We start from the raw sequence: 19,388 nt of genomic DNA, 5'->3' as shown, positions 1-19,388 counted from the left end.
AACTTAGCTTAGCCTATGTGTGTTGATCCTCTGGGGAAAGGATTTATCATCAAGATTCCAAGGCCTTTGATCTTGAGTTCACAGACAATGGGGATTAAACAATATGGAGAGCTCCATGATTCTTTCTTTCACATTTTTTAAAAAAAGTACCCTGATAGGACAATCTGTCTGTGCGGAAGAAGCTGATTAATCCTCTCCCCTCCTCTCATCCTCCCCCCAGCTCAAAATCATCTTCCCCACACTGCTTTTTCTCATGCAGGGGAAAAGGTACAGTGGAGATAACAGGGATCCTGTATCTTCCTTGCACAGGTGAGCAAGCAGCTTGCGGAAGATGATGCTGAGCTGGAAAAGGACCAGAGGGGAAAGGGTTAAGCACAGCCTTCTCCTGCCCAGATGGAACCTTCCCTCTGTTTGCTTTGGACTTAAGAAAATGTGGAAGAAAGAAACATGGGACTCTTTGTAACATGTAATTTCAGCCTCAGGAAAACAAACTAAGGAAAACCATTCTGTGCTCTATTTCCTCTTTCCAGGATCTTGACATCTTATCTCAACTTCTCTTCCTGATAAGCTCAATTTAGCCCGCTACACACATCAGCAGCAGCACAGTTGTTAACTTGTGGCAGCTTCTATGTATGTTAGCAGCTGCCTTGGGCTGCAGTCCCATACATACTTACTTAGAAGTTTTCTGTTCAGTTCAGTGGAAAGCAGAGAGCTAGTATGGCGTAGTGGTTACAGTGTTGGACTACGGCCTGGGAGACCAGGGTTCGAATCCCCACACAGCCATGAAGCTGACTGGGTGACCTTGGGCCAGTCACTGCCTCTTAGCTTCAGAGGAAAGCAATGGTAAACCCCCTCTGAATACCGCTTACCATGAAACCCTATTCATAGGGTCACTATAAACTTGAAGGCAGTCCATTACCATTTTATTTCAATACAATGTAGGCTGCTATACCCATTTGCCTGGGAGTATGGTCCCACGACATGTATAGGATTGTGCTGGCACTTTCACTGAATTCAGCAGGACTTACTTACATGCACACACACAACATCCAAAGGAGCTGGCTTCAAATTATGTTATGTTAGCAAGACATAAAGACCGGAATCGGCTTGCTGGATGTGGCAGAGCCACTACGCTGGCTTCCCAGGAGGTACGGCGCTGTTGCTTACTGGGAGTGAAAGGGTGTGAGACGGTGGGGAGACTGGCCCAGTGCAGATGCACCAGCAGAGCCGATGCAGTGCTCCTGCCAGTGTGTTTGAATCCTGCTGGTCTTCCCACTGCCTCGTCCCTCCCCCCCGGTAAGCAACAGCAACCCACCTGCCGGGAGGCTAGTGTAGCGGTTCCTCCCCATCCAGCGAGCTGCTTCTGACTAGGGATGGGCGAGAAATTTGATACAGTTTGCATTTCAAGCCAAATCTATCAAATTCTCACTTTCCAAAACAATATGAGAACCAGAACACAGCCATCCTTTGAAATTCGCATTTATTTGACTTTTGCAATGCAGTTCACCAACCAACCAATGTTTACAAAAATGCATATATTCAGGGAAAGTGAATATATGACCGGGGGAATCAAAAAATGCATTATATTATGAGAAATTGCTTGCAAAAATATGTATATTTGTCAAAACTGCCTACAAAAATGTGTCTGTTAGGAGAAACTTGCTTTAAAATGCTGGAGAATTTTCATGAGGATTTTTTTAAAAAATTGCAAATTGCTACAGAAATGTGGAGAACTGAATATTAAGACTGAAAAAATGAGAAATTAGGAGACTCGAAACTGACAGATCTTTCCATCTTTACTGAAGACTCATTTAGGATGAGGTTTTCCGGTGTTTCAGAATTCTGAGATACTTTAATGAAGGGATAGGGAACCTGAAGCCCCCCAGGTATTGTTTGGCTACAGTTCCCATCCACTCCAGGTGGCATGGCCAATGGTCAGGGACAATGGGAATGATCACCCACCACATCTGGAAGGCCACAGGTTCCCCTCCCTGCCTGAATGGGAAATGCTGGGAGTTGAACCTGGGATCTTCTGCATACAAAGCATGTACTATATCACAGTGGGCTACGTGCCTCCTCCCAATGTTCCTATGAAGCTATCCCCCATGACCCCAGCATCTCTTTCTTGGATACTTTTAGCCAGTTCAAACACTATCAATGAAGTTAAAAGAAAATTGCCTTAATGTGAATCACTTGGCACTTTTGGGTCACTTCCAAATGCCCAGTTTATTGAGCGTTCATCCTGATTCATTTGCACAATGTTTGAGGAGAGTTCAGATGCCAGCAGCTATGTATTGAGCAAGCCGGGGTCTCATTCTGATACGTTTGCAGGGAGGTTATACAATGTTGGATCAAGTAATTGTTACCCATACTTTCCAGTGCATTTTCCCTGCACTCCTCATTGCAAAAAGTCTAATGGGGGGGGAGTGGTGCTTTGCAGAAGAGTACCAAATCAACTAATTGCACAACCTGAATTTGCTGGTATGTGATTGAATCCCACCCAAAAATAGTGACTCCCAATTAAATTAAACCTCATTTGCCATGTGGTTGCCTATTTGCCTCACTTGGAGAGATCATTTTGGGATCATGTAGTCTGCTTGGGTTTTCACCACCCTGAATAATTTGGTGTCACCTGCCAGTTGTGCTACCTCATTGCCCACTCTTGACTCTATGTCATTTATGAGCACATCAACCAGTGTAAATTGGTGACAGAAAACATGCTTTAGATGCAAAAGGTACCAGATTTAAATCTCTGATGTCTCCAGCTAGGACTGGGAAAGATTCCTGCCTGACAACAATACTAAGCTAGATGGACCACAGGCATGAATGGGCATAAGGCAGCTTCCTATGTATGCTTGGTGGAACCGATTGCTAATTTCTCCCCTACGTGCGAACTCTGCATGTCTTCCTACCCAGTTGTGTTAAAATCTCTTCCTGTTATTTCAGATCCATATGTCAAAGTGTCCCTGATGTGTGACGGTCGGAGACTGAAAAAGAGAAAAACAACTACAAAGAAAAACACTCTCAATCCAGTATACAGCGAGGCCATTGTTTTTGACATCCCCCCTGAGAATGTGGACCAAGTCAGCCTCTCCATTGCTGTTATGGATTATGACCGGTATATTACACTTTCCTCTTTTTTTCGAAAGATTATGGTTTTATTTATAAAACATGTATACTTCTAGGGCAAGTAACAATAACAAAATTAACACAATACAATTGTTGGGTGGGGATCTCTAAAGCAAAAAGATGTGCTGTAGATAAAACACGTCAGATCTAAAACAAAATGTTGTAGTCTTAGGTGTTCCTGTTCAGGATTCAAAACAGCCCTGTTCTCTCTTCCATTTCCCCCTGCCTCTGATTTGCCATTTTCCCACCCCCTTCCAACAGATGCTCAACTATCTGTGCCCATTGAGCATACTCATTCCTAATTGGGCTGTTTTTTACAGGAGGGGAGAATATCCCCTTAGATTTTTTTCCCCCTTAACCTTTTTTTGTACTTCTGCAAACCTCCCTCTTGTTCATGGGTGATGCTGTTTTGGCTACTTAAGGACAGACTCTCGGAGAATGTTTGCTCTTCACAGCTGTGATTGTTAAAACATTTTATGTGCACTTCACAGCTCTGGGTATTCCAAATCTTAGCAGGGACAAAGGGAGAGGTAATTCTAGATGCCACCCTTCCATTCCAATGTTAAAAGCGTCTCTGTGACCCATAGGATCGTTTTTTAAAATGTCTTTTATTTCTATTTTAAAAAAAACTTTTAAGTTGTGATTTTATATGTTGTAACTTGCCCTGGGATCTTCTGGTGGAGGGTAACTAAGAAATACTCATTATCACCACCACCACCATCTCAAAAAGTGTGTGTGTGTGTGCATGTGCAAAGAGGGAGCCTTCAAAGCTCTCCCTTCTAACGCAGGGATGGAAAATTCTGTCAGCTTGGTTCTCTTCATTTCTCAGTTTTCCAGTCTTAAATTCAGTTCTCTACATTTCGGTAGCTATTTGCAGATTTCCCTTTTAAAAACCCTCATGAAAATTCTTCAGCGTTTTAATGTGAATTTCTCCTCATACATACATTTTAGTGTGCAGTTTTGACTAATGTACACATTTTTGCAAGCAGTTTCTCCAAATAAAATGTGGTTTTGTATGCTATTTTCATTTATATTCATTTTTATGCACACTTTCCCTTAATATATGCACTCTTGTAAACATGGCTTGGATGGAGAACTGCATCGCCAAATTCAGATAAGGGTGAATTTTGAAGGCTGGCTTTGTTTTGGTTCTTTTCTTTTTTCAGGAATACATTCGATAGATTTGCTTTTGAATGGGAACTGAATCAAATTTCTCCCCACTCCTATGCAAAAGTAGGAGGCTGACCAGAGCAAGTAAAGAGGTGGATGCTGGCTGGCAAGCCAATGGTTGGGCACCTTTATAGCTTTGTCTCTCCTTTCCCCTCCTTTTCTAGCCACTCAACTCCATTCCTCCCACACCAAATTTTAAGTTCCTCCTCCTTCTCGACCGTCAGTCAGAATTGTGTGGCCACTAGACATGTTCAGTCCTCATTGGACTGTTTTTTAAGATCCCTCACCTGGGGGGGGTCTAAAGAGTTTTGGTACTCCTGCAAACCTCTGCTGATACCTCCATCTTTTGTGTGGCTGTTCCTAGTTTGGCCGCATAAGTGACTGTATTCCAATAATTGAATTGGAATTTGAGTACAGGATGATATTATGATCAGTAAAGGAGGAAGGGAGAGCATGATGTAGACACTGTCATGGTGGGTTAAAGTTTTTTAAAAACCTGAGGAACAAAAATGGCATTTGCCTGGCACCGATCAAGAATGAATGGAGAGCATTCCAAAGGTGGCACTGTACAGTCAAAAAGGCTCAGTTGCAGATGGCCTCACCCGGATAAATAAATAAATACTTATGGGATGGGCAATTTGAAGCTCCCTAAGAAACTGCTCCTGTGTAGACTTACCTCAGAATCCTGGGTATTAAGGGCTGTTTTACTTCTTTAGCATTCATTATTAAGCATAAAATATATCTAGCTCTCATGGCTAATGGAGTTTTTTTAAAAAAAAATGATAAATGTTAAAAGGGCACATTTGAAAGTGTCTGACAGTAAAATGCAGAAAAGCCATTGCTTTCAAGGATATCTATACAGCATCATGGATAGACAGAGAGGTACGTATGCTACCATCCTGTGGAAGCAGAACATGTGATAACAGGTATAGACTTACACAGCACAATTTTATTTATTTACAGTATAAAATTTAGTACCCATTTTTCACTACCGATACTGCACACTCAGAAGGGCATCCACTGAATTCAGTGGTGCTTACTGCAAGGTAAGCAGGTACAGGATTGCAACCTTAATCTTCCCAAGAATCTCAGCTTTAAAAAAAACAAGCAAGTTCCTAGTCCTTTTGAATGTGAAAATATGCTTGATAGTGTTAACCAATGCTAAGTGAAATATCAGAGGCTAGAGGAGTTACTGAATAAAATTTCCACCGGTGAAAATATGGGACTTCAGTGTCTTGTATCTCCTTAGCCCAGCTATGACTAGCAGAAGCAAAATAAATTAAGTCCAATAAGTGGCACCAATTAGAATTTTCTTATTTTGCTGAATTCATTCAGTTTGCAGACTAGCTGTTCTTGTTGCACAATGTGGTTGCTCATTTGTATTATTTGAGCACACCCTGTTGTGGATAATTGTGAGACATTTCTCTCTCCTTCTTTAATCCTAGAGTAGGACACAATGAGGTGATTGGGGTATGTAGAACTGGACTTGATGCAGAAGGACTCGGAAGGGACCACTGGAATGAAATGCTGGCATATCCCCGCAAGCCTATAACCCACTGGCATCCCTTAGTAGAGGTAAGAGAATTGAAACATCTCTGCAGCAGCCTAGTCCTCATTATATCTCTCTTATCCAATATCATATCTCCAACAGGCCTCTGCATTTAGGCAGCACTTTTGTTGGATAAAACTGTGAAGAAGTGGGGGAGGTTATGTGCAAAACACCACATGAAAGAAGACCCTAAAAGCATTTTCACCAAAGAAAACTGTGTTTTGTATTTTACTAAAATCATTTGAAAAAGCCCATTAACTAGAATATAGATTCAAATTTTTAAAAGACTCCCTTTTACATTCCGTCCCTCCAGTTAACAACATTCACTACCGATGCATTTCTGAGAAAGATGAAACCGGACACAACACAGCTGTGACTGAATCCCCTGCTCTTCCCTTCCTTTAAAAAAAAAAACTGCCAAAAGGCCCCCTGGATCGGGATCACAGAAAAGTTTTTGAAAACCATGGAAAGGGTTGTAGCTCGGTGGTAGAGCCTTGCATCCTGGCATCTCGAGATAGGGCTGGAGAGACTCCCTGCCTGAAACCCTGCAGAGCCGCTGCCAGCCAGCATAGACCACTGTTCTTCAACCTTCTGTCCCCAAATGTTGTTGGACTACAACTCCCATCATCCTTGGCCATTGGCTAAGCTGGCTGGAGATGATGGGAGTTGTAGTTCAACAACACTTGGGGACCCAAGGTTGAAGAACACTGTAGACAATACTGAACCAGATACTGAACCAATACTGAACTAGCTTCCTATGTTCCCCAAACTAGCAAAAATTCTACTAGTTCTATTGGGGGAAGCATATAGATTGGAAACCATTTTTCTGTAACCCCACTGTAGCATGATGTTTAACATTCAAATCCAATATATATAGTTTATTAAAAGAGCATCCAGTTGGCAAGAGATTCAGGACAGACAAAAGACATGACAGACTTGTTTGTTTATTTGTTGAAGAATGTATATCCCACCTTTCTCAATGTGGTGCAGAGGTTAGAGTGTTGGACTAGTAGGATCTAGGAAGCCAGGGTTCAAATCCTCACTGCCATGAAGCCCACTGGGTGACCTTGAGCAAGTCACTGTTTCTCAGTCTAACTGGTGAGGATAGAATAAGGAGGAGGGGAACCTTGAGCTCCTGGGAAGTTTTAGGAGATATAAATGCAATTATAAATAAATAATGCAAACACATGACTCAGGGCAGCTTCCAGCAATTAACATATCTCTGCAATAGCAAAATAAGAGACAGATGAAACCAGACTGACCACGTAAAAATATCTGTCTCACAAGGCAAAAGCCTTGGATCTGATTGGCTAGATTGAAGTCTTTGATCAATCAATGAAAGACAGCAAAGAAGGGAGCCAACCAAACTTCATGGAGGCAGATGTTCTATAGTCTGGGTGTAGCCACTAAGAAGGCTCTTTCTTTTGTCCCAGTCAACAATATTTCCATCACAGGTGAGACACAGAGAGGAGCCTCTCCTCCATATCTTAGGGAATGAGCAGACTGATACAAGAGGAGGCAATCCCTAAGGTATCCTGGATCCAAGCATTTAGGACTTTAAAGTTCCTGAAGAGACAAACAAATTGGCAACCAGGGCAGCTGTTGTAGGATAAGTGTGTTATGAGCCCACAGGCAAGCAACCATCAATATCCTTGAAGCCATATCCTGAACCAACTGAAGCTGCTGAAGACTCTTCAGTGCTCTCCTATGTAGAGCACACTGCAGTAATCCAATCTGGCTGGAAAATGGTGCCACAAGATGTAGTGATGCCCTGTATCTCAGATGACTCCAAAGGGGAATTAGATAAATTCATGGAGGAAGATGGGTCTGTCAATAGCTATCAGTCATGATGGCTATGTGGAGCAAGTAGACCTCTGATTCCTAGTAGCCAGAAAGAACAGTGGGGAAGACTTTTGCTTCATGTCTTGCTTGTGGACTTCCCAGAGGCATGTGGTTGGCTAATGTCAAGAAGACAAGTCAATTGCCTGGTCTGGACAAGGTTGCACTCCCTCTGAAGGAGCAAGTACACAGTCTGAAAGTACTTATTGATCCACTGCTGCCACCTGAGGCCTAAGTGATCTCTGTGGCCTACAGTTCTTTTTACCACTTCAGCTGGTATGCCAGCTACAATTGTTCCTGGACCACAGTGGCCTGACCACAGTGATCTGTGCATTGGTAACCTCAAAACCTGATTACTGTGGGGCTGCCCTTGTATCTGGTCCGGCTGTTGCAACAGAGTGCAGTGACCAGACTGCTCACAGGAGCAGATCAGTGGCAACATGTTACTCTGCTGCTAAGAAAGCTGCATTGGTTGCTGATTTGCTACTGGGCCAGGTTCAAGGTATTTGTGTTAATTTACAAATCCCTAAACAACTTGTGCCCAAAGTACCTTAAGTGCCATCTGATCCTTTATAGTCCACCTCGATAACTGAGAGCCTCTGATGGGGCACTTCTAATGGTTCCTTGCACCCCTGAAGTTTGGTTGACCTCCCCCAGGGACTGAGCTTTTAGTGTGGTGGGTCCTGTCCTGTAGAACTTCCTACCAGTAGAGGTTCAGCAGGAACCATCCCTGCCTTCTTTTAGATGCCTTCTGAAAACAGTATCGCTAGGCAGGCCCTCTCAATATGAATTTCTTTCTAAACCAACCAGTATCTACTGATGTTTTATTGGTGTTTTAATTGTGGATACTTTTATTGATTTTATTATATGTACATGTAGTATACTGCCTTGATATATTTTATGAAAGTGTGAAGTATAACTATTTCGATAAATAAATAAATATAATGTGAGCGCAGGATGCTGAACTTGATCTCAAAAGGTCTCTTTTAAAAAGTTGTGTTTGTTTGTTCCAGTTGCCAGGCCGAGCAACCAGTTTTGACAGTCAAGGGTCTTGTTCATCACCAAAACCACCACTTACTCCCTAGACTATATAGTGGATTCCCAAGGACCCGCTCAATCACAAGCTCACCATATCTATATGCTACAAAAGGTTTGCGTCCAATTGATGACCTGCAGCCAGATTTTTGCATTATAATCAATTGTATTTCAACTGCATCATACCAACATTTTGAATTCTTAACTTCTCATTGTATTTCCTGAATACCCGTTAAAGATGTCATGAAAAGGTGCCCTGATCATTGCTTTCTTTGTATGAACAAAGAATTCAGAAGAACAAATATAGGTGTGTGTAAGGTCTTGAAGACAACGTAATCTTCATGACAGCACAAATTGTGTCAACATCACATTTTCTGTTGTACTTCCTTTGTTTTTCATCAACGTGCCTCTAAGTTGTAGCAATTTTATACATTATGTAGAGGCAAAACCCGGTTTGCCACTGGGTGAATCCTATACTGGGAACTGCAGTCTATCACAGCTCCCTGATGAGTGTACAAAATGCTCATACAGTGTTTTTAAGTGTGCACCAGTATTTCTTATATATTTTGAAATCCATCACCACTTTCTGTATGTACTCTACATTGTATATTCCCAATACAGAGTGGGATTCAGAGAGTCTACTCAAGGAGGTTCACATGTGCATCAGCAATTCCAAGAATCTATATTCCTCCTTCAGTCTCCTCCAAAATGTGCTCAGGAAGCTGGAGGACATGCTGTCTCTGAATGGGCCTCCCTATTTGCTGGGTTGTCTTGAGAGTCAGAGGAAAGCCAAGCATGCAACGGTAGCACAGAGCCACAAAGGAAGTATGAGGATAGACAGGAGCTTTTTCCTCTCCTCTCCCTGCTGCTATCCAGTTGGAAAGGCTGGTCTGCGCCCAGTTATCCATTCATCCAAGAAAAATTGCAACTGCTTAGCCACGGATGGCCAGCTGGCAATCCCTCATCTGCCCCTGTGATTTCTCATACCCCTTCTCCAAAGTTTAAGAAAGACTGGTGTACACTAAAATGTCTTGGGTGTAAATGCAAAACTGTAATGTGCAAAGTGACGTGTGTTAGGGCCAGATGTGTGGTATGATATTAAATGCATCTTTGCATTTTATGTGTGTGTGTGTTTGATGCAAATAGCAGCCGCTGGGAAAAGTTCTGATAATTATTGAGATTGGGGAAGGGGGCTTCAATCCTCTCTTCCCTACTTCAGTGCTGGCAAAAATCACTCTTCCGGTTCTGCTATTTGCTTTAGGAAGGAATTCCCCAATAATTATCAGCCCATCCATCCCAGAGGCTCCTGCTTGCATTAAAAAAAACCCCTACACATTAAATGCAAAGATGCTTTAACCATCACAAGTTTAGCCCTTAATTTGGCACTTTAGCTTCTAGGGCTTTGATATAGCCTTGCTTTGCTAGGTCAAAGAGGCAACTCTTTAACACTTTATTGTATTTCAGCCCAATTTTGTGGATGTGATTGGCTTGGAGGACTCATAATCAGACATTTGGATAAAACAGAAGTTTAGCATAAGCATTTATGAGGCTACAGCATGAATTCAGCTCACTTAGAAGTTGAGGCACACCCACTTTCAAAAAATAGAGATTCTACTGCATGAGTCCACAGATATGGTTGTCGGGTTGACAGCGGCAACAACTAGAAATTTAAAGCCTCCAGCAGTAACATTTTTTTTTAAACACCTATCATTTCAGGAAGACAAAGAGTCTTTTCCCCCCCAAAATGGTACTAGGCTGCCATCTTGTTCTGGAATGCATAATCAGTGTTGTGGTTGGAAGGGTTGGGGGTTGCCAAAAACGACACTCCCCACTGTTCCTCCTGGGTAAAACCTGTTTTGTTTGGGTGGAGAAGGAAGTGAGAAAGTCAAGCTTTGTTGTCTACTTAATGCAAGGGTTGGCTACTAAGTCCAGTTAAATCTGTGCAGCCCAATTCTCCTGCATTGGTTTATGATGTTTCGGAACATTGTTGTGTTGACTGTTGATTGCATTCACACAAGCACACTAATCTTTGCAATAGGTGTGTGGAAAAATCAGTGATTCCTTATATTTAGGAGGAGCATGGAAAAAGGTTCCTACATTAGAACATTTTTGCAGGGGAAATTTGCCAGACCCTGCTATTTGCAAGAAACTAAACTCTTGTGCCTCACTTCAGGTGTGATGGAGACTACCTCAATTCAGGAAAAATGTCAGGTATGAACCAGCCTTCTTGCAGAGCTGGTCTTGCCAAGAGATAAAAAAAGAAGCTAAGCATAGAGCTCAATATAACAGAAATGGTTCAGTTCAGCTTGATTCTTCTTTCTGCAAATTGCTTGCATTAATTTATGTGGACCTTTTTATGACTCATTTGCTGATCACATTTATTTGCTAAATCACCTATATAAAGGCTACGTGTGGGCTTCAATTCCAACCTTCATTTATTTTCAAATCTAATATTTGCATCTAGTTTCATAGTATACCCAATGGATTTGATCCAGACTGAAGCCCTATTCAGGCATTGGGTGTGCTCAAGTTCAATGAATGTATGCAATGTGGAGCAGTGTCCTTGCCCCCAATATCTTTGGCTTCTCTCCAGTCCCAACCTTTGTGCATTCCCTGTGAAGGGCCACAGTTCAGTGGCAGAGCATCTGCCTTGCATGCGGAAGGTCCCAGCTTCAGTCCATGGCACCTCCAGGTAGGGCTGGGAGAGACTCCTGTCTAAAACCCTGGAGAGCCGCTGTCAGTGTAGACAATACTGAGCGAGATGGACCAAAACTCTGATTCAGTATAAGGCAGCTTCCTATGTTCCACTAAACACATTCACGTCTATATGCTCAGAAATATTCCTCCAATCAGGAATTCTGGGCAGACTTGCAAATCTCTGGGATAGTTGTAAGATGTTATAATTTCATTCAAACCTTCTGGAAGGAAGGGCAGGATATAAATTCAATAAATAAATAAAATGCACAAAGGTCAGGAGAGGAGGCGACAGTGGGGGCAGGACCAGGTTGTGCAGCCTCCCCCCCCCATCCTTTGAACACAAGAAGACTTAATGCCTGAAGTTAGGACACTTTGGTTCCACCAATATGAAATTAATGTGAAATGTTAGTCCTGACTAACTTGAGACCCACTGAAATCAATAGGACTTAAGCATGACTAACATAGTCCAGGTTCTACCCATAATTACACAGTTCCATGTTGGATATATCCCTTTAATGAGGCATCTGCTTTTTGTTTAGATTTTTTAAAAGACATTTGGATATTTCAAGTTATACTCTATTGGTGGCCACAACTGGTAACTAGAGTTGGTGGTGGACCACTCTGTAAAGGACAAGTGGGAACTTTGTGGCCTTCTTACTGGCCTACAACTCCCATCACCTCTGAGCATTGGCCTTGCTGACTGGGGCTGATGGGAGTTGTAGTCCAAGGCTCCCCATCCCTGCTGCAGAGGTACCAAGTGATAGAGATCCAGGTAACCCTCCTTCCCTGTCCAACCCAACAACAGTTCCATAAAGTGAGCCACAGGTAAACCTGCCCTCCCATTCTACAGCTGCTACTTCCTTACTTCCCACCATTTTTTGATCCTCTTTTTCTGCCCTTCTAATTTTGGGAGAGGAAGTGACACATGTGTGCATGCTTCAGGCAGCATGACAGGATAGGTCATGTGAAGAACAGGAAAAAGGAAGACGATTTCCTCATTTCAGCTCCCTCTCTCCTGTTTCTGTCAATCATAGGCTGTGTGTATACCATACACTTAAAGCATATTATTTCCCCCAAAGAACCCTGGGAACTGTAGTTTGTTAAGGGTGCTGGCAATTGTAGCACTGTGAGGGGTAAACTACTGTTCCCAGGATTCTTTTGGGGGAAATAACACACTTTAAATGTATGATGTCAACACAGAGATGACTGTAATTAAGTGGCATATAAATTGTTGAAATAAAATGAATAAATATAAGATGGAGGGGGTGGGATAGGTGGATAGGGAACCCAGGGTGGCAGCTGAGGACAGCAGATTTGGCCCAGAGCTAATGATGGCTCATGCATCAAAACCACCACACACATACTTTCCAACCAGTAGCAGTATAACTAATACTATCTAGCTGTTATTTTCCAATATCCTGTACAGAATATTTTTAATGAGCATTTGGATATGGATACTGGTCAAAAGTTGATGCTTATGGGGTTAAATCCCTGCAAGCATCATTTGTATCACCTTTTGGAGAAGTACCACAGAGTATTCTATCTAACTCTTATTAATAGGACTTCATTGTATCAGAAACATGTATATGTAGATTAGCCTTTGCAGAATTCTTGTAATGCACTCCTTGTTCTTAACTGTCATCACAAATACTGTGCAAACACTCTTTGGGTTTGCATACATCTGCATACTTTCTAGAGTTTTCAAAGCTATTCTGATTCTTTTCTCTTCACATGCCATCAATAATAAGAAGGGCCTTTTTGCTCTTGTTGCTACATTTTTGGTAGTGATATACTGTAAGATTTAAATATATTTTGCACTGTTTTACGCCTACCATCCAAAAACAAAAACCCTCTTGAGTTCATAAACAAATGTAGCATTAGTGTTCTGTAAAGAACATATACTTTTTATTGATTCATAGGTTTCTACTAAGAAGACAGAACTTTTATTGTAACTTGGAAGAGATTTCAAGTGTCATAGTTTTATTTAAATGACTATTAGTATTAGCATGATTATTATAATTATCCAACACCAAAGGAAAAAAAATCAGTTGTGCCCTCCTCCTCAGTGTTGTCCATTTAATGCTGTAATCCTATACACACTTATTTGATGTTAGTCTCATTAAACTTGATGGGATCCACTTCAGACATGTACCCATTCCACACTCAGTTAGCATGGGGCAGGGGTGTGCACCTATCCCACCCACACTTGCATATGTAGCTCCCTATGGAGTGTCTGCACATGTTATTTTTGGTGTGTGGTGAAGAGGGATGGTGCACATCTGGTCCTCAACCATGCAGACAGATCACTGCATAGGTCAGGTGTCTAAACCGAGTCTTTGTAAATATGAACAGGAATTGGCTGCAAGGCCACAGTCGTGCACAAAGTTACATGTGCTTGAGCCACATGGGAAATAAGGGGTCCTATTACAGAAATGCAGTCTAAAGGTCAGATTCATTGGCTTAGATTTGTGTGTGGGGCTCTGAGGCTCATATGGCAATCTGTGTGAGTAGGAGCTCCTCCATTTGCTTTCACCAGAGAATGCTCCATGCATAGACATTTCCCCAGTATTTCACAAGCATAGCAGTCCCTGATTCCACTGAGCTCAGGGCTGCACAAAGCTTTGGGTTAGGTATACAGTCTTTCCCAACCTTTGGGTCCCCAGATGTTGTTGGACTACAGTTCCCATAACTCCTGACCATTGGCCATGCTGGGGCTAATGGGAGCTGTAGTCCAGCAACATCTAGGGACCCAAAGGTTGGGAAAGGCTGGATAAGGATACAGTTCTGGGCATGACTGCATATGTGGCATAAACTCCATTGATTCAATGGGATCGAAGGCAAGGTCCCAGCCCAGGTTATCTATCTGTTGCAGTGTGGGATCAAGCCTTGGACTCACGTACTCCTCTCTTATGACCTATAATATTAACTGGGTTTCTGCGTGGCAATGCAAACAGGATCTAAGTGCATAGGTTCCAGCTTTCATTGCAGGTTATATACACAGTGCCAAGGCTCATTCCTGCATGCAGCCATGCAATTGGTCTACAAGCCTAACCTGTGTGAACCAGCATTTCCATACACCTCAATTAATGTGTACAGGATTACAACATATGCTAGTAATAGTAGTCCATGCATATGCCTTTGTGGGAGCTGTGATTTATATGCATCTTAAAACAGTGAAGCTGTTGTGTTAGTACTAGCATAGACTGGAGACATCATTTTTAGAAGGTAAGCTCCTCTTTGTGTGCACATTCATCACATCTGGTAAAAAAAAGTTTGACAGGATTTTGTAGTGTCTCAAAAACCTACCCAACCTGTTTGACCAGAAGTAATGTTGTGGATGAAATAAATGTGTGTACACCATGGGTCATGATGCCTCTCTTAAACTATTTATGATCCTCTTAAAAGCTAGTAGCTTTCTTGGCCTTAAAGGCATATTCTTTTTCATCCAGCATAGGGAGTAAAATGCCAGCTATTAGTTACCTGCTATTCATTTATCAATGATATTTTCAATAATGTAACTGTGGATATTTTTCAAAAATGTATCTTTGGGTTCAGTCCTGAAAAGACTTGTGCATCTGTCTAAAGTTTACTTATCTGAGCAAATTTATTGATGTCAGTCAAAACTGCTCATCTAGTCATAGCATATGCATAGAATCTTTGCAGGACTCATAAATTCTTCCTGAGCTAATATCTGAGTGGCTAAATTAACATTTCTTTCATTGTTTGGAAATCATGAACATGTTTACTATGAAGAGGTTCAAACAAATCAAACTAAATTTCTGGTTTCTCTTTGTTTTACGTTTTGTGAGATGCTCCAGATGCAAACGTCTTTTTAACTGTATTGCAAATGAATTAATAGAAAATAGATAATTAATAGAAGATACTTTTGTATCAAATTATTTTAGGGAGCAGTTGCAGTTTGAAAAGTACATATTTTTTTCCAAAAATGTAAATTATCCTATGTGAAAGGAACTGAAGTCAGTGTGCCAAATTTACTGTTCAGAGATACTTTATGTACTGCCAAGGCATTACTACCAATATAGAAAGCAGGGATCTGTGTAGATGTATATATATGAACTGTTGCTTATATTTGTATATGAGTAGGCTCCATCTGTGCGATCAGAGGTGGATGGATTATGTAGATGGGGCTTATTCATGCATGAATGTATAAGATGTAAAAGCCTTAGTTCACACTAACAATTCTTGTCTGGTCTCAGAAAGAGGGAACCCATTTTATGGGTGCTGCATAAACATTTATCTGAAATGCTCCCTCTAGGAGCTTCTGCCACATACACCCTACCCTCATGTCCAATTGTGCCAATCATCTATTTGGGAGAAGGCAGGGGGGGACAGAAAGTTGGATTTATTCCTCCCCACCCCTTCCATTATCTATCCTTTTTTCATATTGGCTGCTTTCACACTGCACTTTATTCCGTTATTCTGACAATTTCCTACCTGGTAATTTGCGCATTACATTTGATCTTTCACACGATGCCCAAGCTAGCTCTGAAATTCTAGGGAAATGTAGTGCAAATTTAGTGCAAATTTCTGGTATAAATGATACCAGAAATAATCTGTTAGCAAGGCTGGGAACCTTGAAAATCATGGGAGTGTTTCACTAGCTGCAGCCACTCATGTGACAGGCATCCTAGCATGCAATGTGTTCCCGCCCTTTAGTAGCGTGGTGGTTTTTTTGCCTGACAAAAATTGTACCAGTATTCTGGCATCAGCGCAGATAGCAGCAGCATTTCCTACACACACCCCTATGTCTATACAACTAAAATAATTTTAAAAGTCAGGTGCCAAAGGGAGAGGGCTTGCATGGTGCTGGGTTGAGATCTTAGACCTCCTACACAGTGGGGAACAATATGCATGCGTATAATGGGTGAGGGATGAAAACAAGACGTTCACTGCAGCCGTGTGAAAGACTGTTGCGCAAAGTGCCAGTATATCGGCTGAAAAAGCTGCTGTTCCTTAACGCAACAGGCACTGCAGTGTGAAAGGGATTTTAGAAATTGGGACAGAAGTGCTACCTTTTTAATCCGTTAAACTAATGCAATCAGCCCCATGTGCAACTGAGAAACGTTATATAGAAGAGTTCCATGGACAAAATTCTGAGATGATTTTAGGAGCCTTCTCACTGATTGATAGCCAAACTGCAACTGATTCTTATTAGCAAATAAGAACACACACAAATACTGTAATTTAAATAATGATTTCTACATTGCACAAAATACTTATTCAGTATTTGAAAAATAACACACTTTTGAATGATAGCGTACAGATTTTAATATTTTGCATGCCCTCTGTCTTGCTTGAAGGTTTTCCAGAGGCATCTGGTTGGCCATTGTGAAAAACACAATGCTGGACTAGATAAGTCTTTGGTTTGATCCTGCAGGGCTCTTCATATGTTCTTGATCCCAAAAGTATTTCCAATATGTAGAATCTGTAATATTGCTTTTAAATGATGACTTTCAAAGTCTGTTTGCTGCTGTGCTTTCTCTATTTGCAGTAACTGTTTTTGTGTTAACTTAAAATGAGGCTTTAAAAAAAAACAAAGTACATAGGAAATAGATTACTTGACATTTCTTTCTATGTGTGCAGCAAAAATGAATGTGTGCTGAATGGCCAAATAATGGGAATTTAGGGGGTGGGAGTGTTGAGTGTAATAGTTTGTTGTGTTAACTAAGGTACTCAAACATCACTATGTGTTTGGTCATTGCAATGATTTGATTTCATATTATAAGACAAGGTGATAATTTCATAGTATGAGACAAGGTGATAGTAAAATTCACTAGCATGGTGTTTAAATTCTGAAGAAGTGAGCTAAACAAAGTATGGACGGGGAAGTGTCTCTTGTAAATGTGTTTAATATTGACATTTTCAAATTGTCAAACTGTTCCTATGCAGCACTCATTCATTTAATGGAGCTTCAGTATATTCTTCTAATTAAGCACCATTGGCACGAAAGGAGCTTGCTCAAACAATTCTTGCCCCAATGCTTACTTTCATGTTGAATGCTCACCATTCGTTTTAATGGAAAGATCTCTTCTGCATGCTCAGTAGAAAGTTCATGGGGATCAGCCGCCTCCATGGGAATGAACTGGGAAGAGAACTCTGTGGTGGAACTACATTGAGGGCAGCAAAAAGAAAACCTGGGTATGGGAATCCTGGATGTTGCTTCTTCACCACAGAGTGGTGAGTGAAGGTAGACAATCTGAAATAGAGAAGCAGCCAGATGGAGGGGATATGTATTGCTTCCCTACCTTTCACCTTCAACCCCATCCCAGCTGCCTTTAACAAGTTGAAAGACTTGTTGGGAGAAAAGGAGTTCTGAGCACCTTAGGAACATAGAAACATGGGAAGCTTTCACATACCAAGTGTGACTATTGGGCCCATTAGCTCAGTATTGTCTATGCTTGCTTTCAAGGCAGGAGTCATTTCCAGCTCTACCTAGAGATGGCTGGGAGTGAATCGGAATTTTTGCCTTCCAAGCATTTGCTCTACCACTGAGCTATAGTCTCTCAGCAAACAGCATAGGAAGCTGATTTATAGCAGGTCAGGGTAATTTGTCCATCTAGCTCAGTACTGTCACTCACCGGTAGAATCTCTCCAGGAGCTCCAGCAGAGACCTTTCCCAATGTCTATTGACTGGAGTAGCTAAGGATTGACCCAGAGAAATTCTGCATGCAAAGCATGTGCTTTGCCGCTTGCAGGACTCAAAGGTAGGTGGAGAAAAGCCTAAACACCCATTTCAAAGTATGCATACCCCCACTGTTTTGCAATTAGGGTGGCTGCTAACACATCATCAAAGAAAAAGAAGAAATGCATCATCAAAAAAGTGGATAAAAGAAAGTTCAGATCTGCATAAAATGTAAAGGTATAGATGCACATTTAGAAATTCCTACAATTAAAATAGCCATTGGGTGGAACAGAAGGCTGCTTTGGATGGGCTTGCCCAGAAAAGCAGTTTAACAGTGCCATTAAAAAATAAATAAAAGAAAGAAAGAAATGCAATATATTTCACCATAGCGGGAAAACTGCAACCAGAGGACTGCTCAGTCTACTGTCCAGATGCTGTCAGCGGGCACTTCAAGGCCTGTGCACCCTTCTCATGATCCTTTATCTTTAAGATGGACTTAGGTCAGAGAACTGTTCCAATAGAGGGCTCCTTCAAAGAGAGGACTGTCTTTTGACAGCCTTTCAAAGAGATGACTGCCCTATGTAAAGTAGGACACACGGCCACCCTTTTTGCAGTGTAGAACTGGGGTTCCCCATCCTGTATTTGCTGCAGTCAATATAGTTTGATCTTGTGCATGCATTAGTATTCACATACCTGAAGCAATTTGCTGGATCGGATGTGTGCCTATAATCTCCACTGAAAGTCATATTTTCATCCTAACTTGTATAACTCAAGCAAGCCATCAACAAGAAGCATTTGCCTTGGTTGCCTAAATTGGTAGTTAAAATGACTGGATTGTCACAGCAGAGCCAGATTCAGAATTCAGATGTGATGTATTATTAAATTTGATTTGGTTTCCTCCTGTAGTGGATTATTGTCAATATGAGATCTTGTTTGCATGAAAGATTGTGAGAGTATCTGTCTTTACCATGAGTACTTACATTGCCCCCTTGCACTTGAAATGTCTATATATTTATATGGGAAATGAAGAAACAAAGTTTACTTTTGATAACAATAAGAAGAATGAAATTATTTCTCAATTTAAAGTATGTAAAATATATATCTATTTCATACAAATTCTACTATTTTCTTCTTCTAAAATTGCTGTACTTTGTCCACCTCAAACTTCTGTGCCAGTAGAAAGAGGTATAGATCACACAATATAGCACTCTAATCACATAATCAGGGCTTCCCATTGTCAGCTGTGGAAGCTACCCAACGGGTTGTATGAATGAACTGTACCTGCTCAAGACAGTCATTCTTCTACTGATGACAGTGAAAGCACTG

The 19,388-nt window shown here is 41.4% G+C and overlaps 1 protein-coding gene across 1 annotated transcript in view; it reads left to right on the top strand.

The window, feature by feature from the left end:
* SYT10 (synaptotagmin 10) overlaps positions 1-8,805 on the top strand; it is a 65,487-nt gene extending 56,682 nt beyond the window's left edge. The window contains exons 5-7 of the mRNA XM_061582173.1: positions 2,947-3,118; positions 5,745-5,874; positions 8,701-8,805. Coding sequence (XP_061438157.1) covers positions 2,947-3,118; positions 5,745-5,874; positions 8,701-8,772 — 374 coding nt within the window. The 3' untranslated portion in view covers positions 8,773-8,805. The remainder of the gene's footprint in view (positions 1-2,946; positions 3,119-5,744; positions 5,875-8,700) is intronic.
* Positions 8,806-19,388: the final 10,583 nt, after the last annotated feature.

This window comes from Rhineura floridana, chromosome 8, assembly GCF_030035675.1.
Source record: "Rhineura floridana isolate rRhiFlo1 chromosome 8, rRhiFlo1.hap2, whole genome shotgun sequence".
NCBI classification, from domain to species: domain Eukaryota; kingdom Metazoa; phylum Chordata; class Lepidosauria; order Squamata; family Rhineuridae; genus Rhineura; species Rhineura floridana.
The sequence above is the reverse complement of the archived record's forward strand: the minus strand, read 5'-3'. Positions and strand labels throughout refer to the sequence as shown.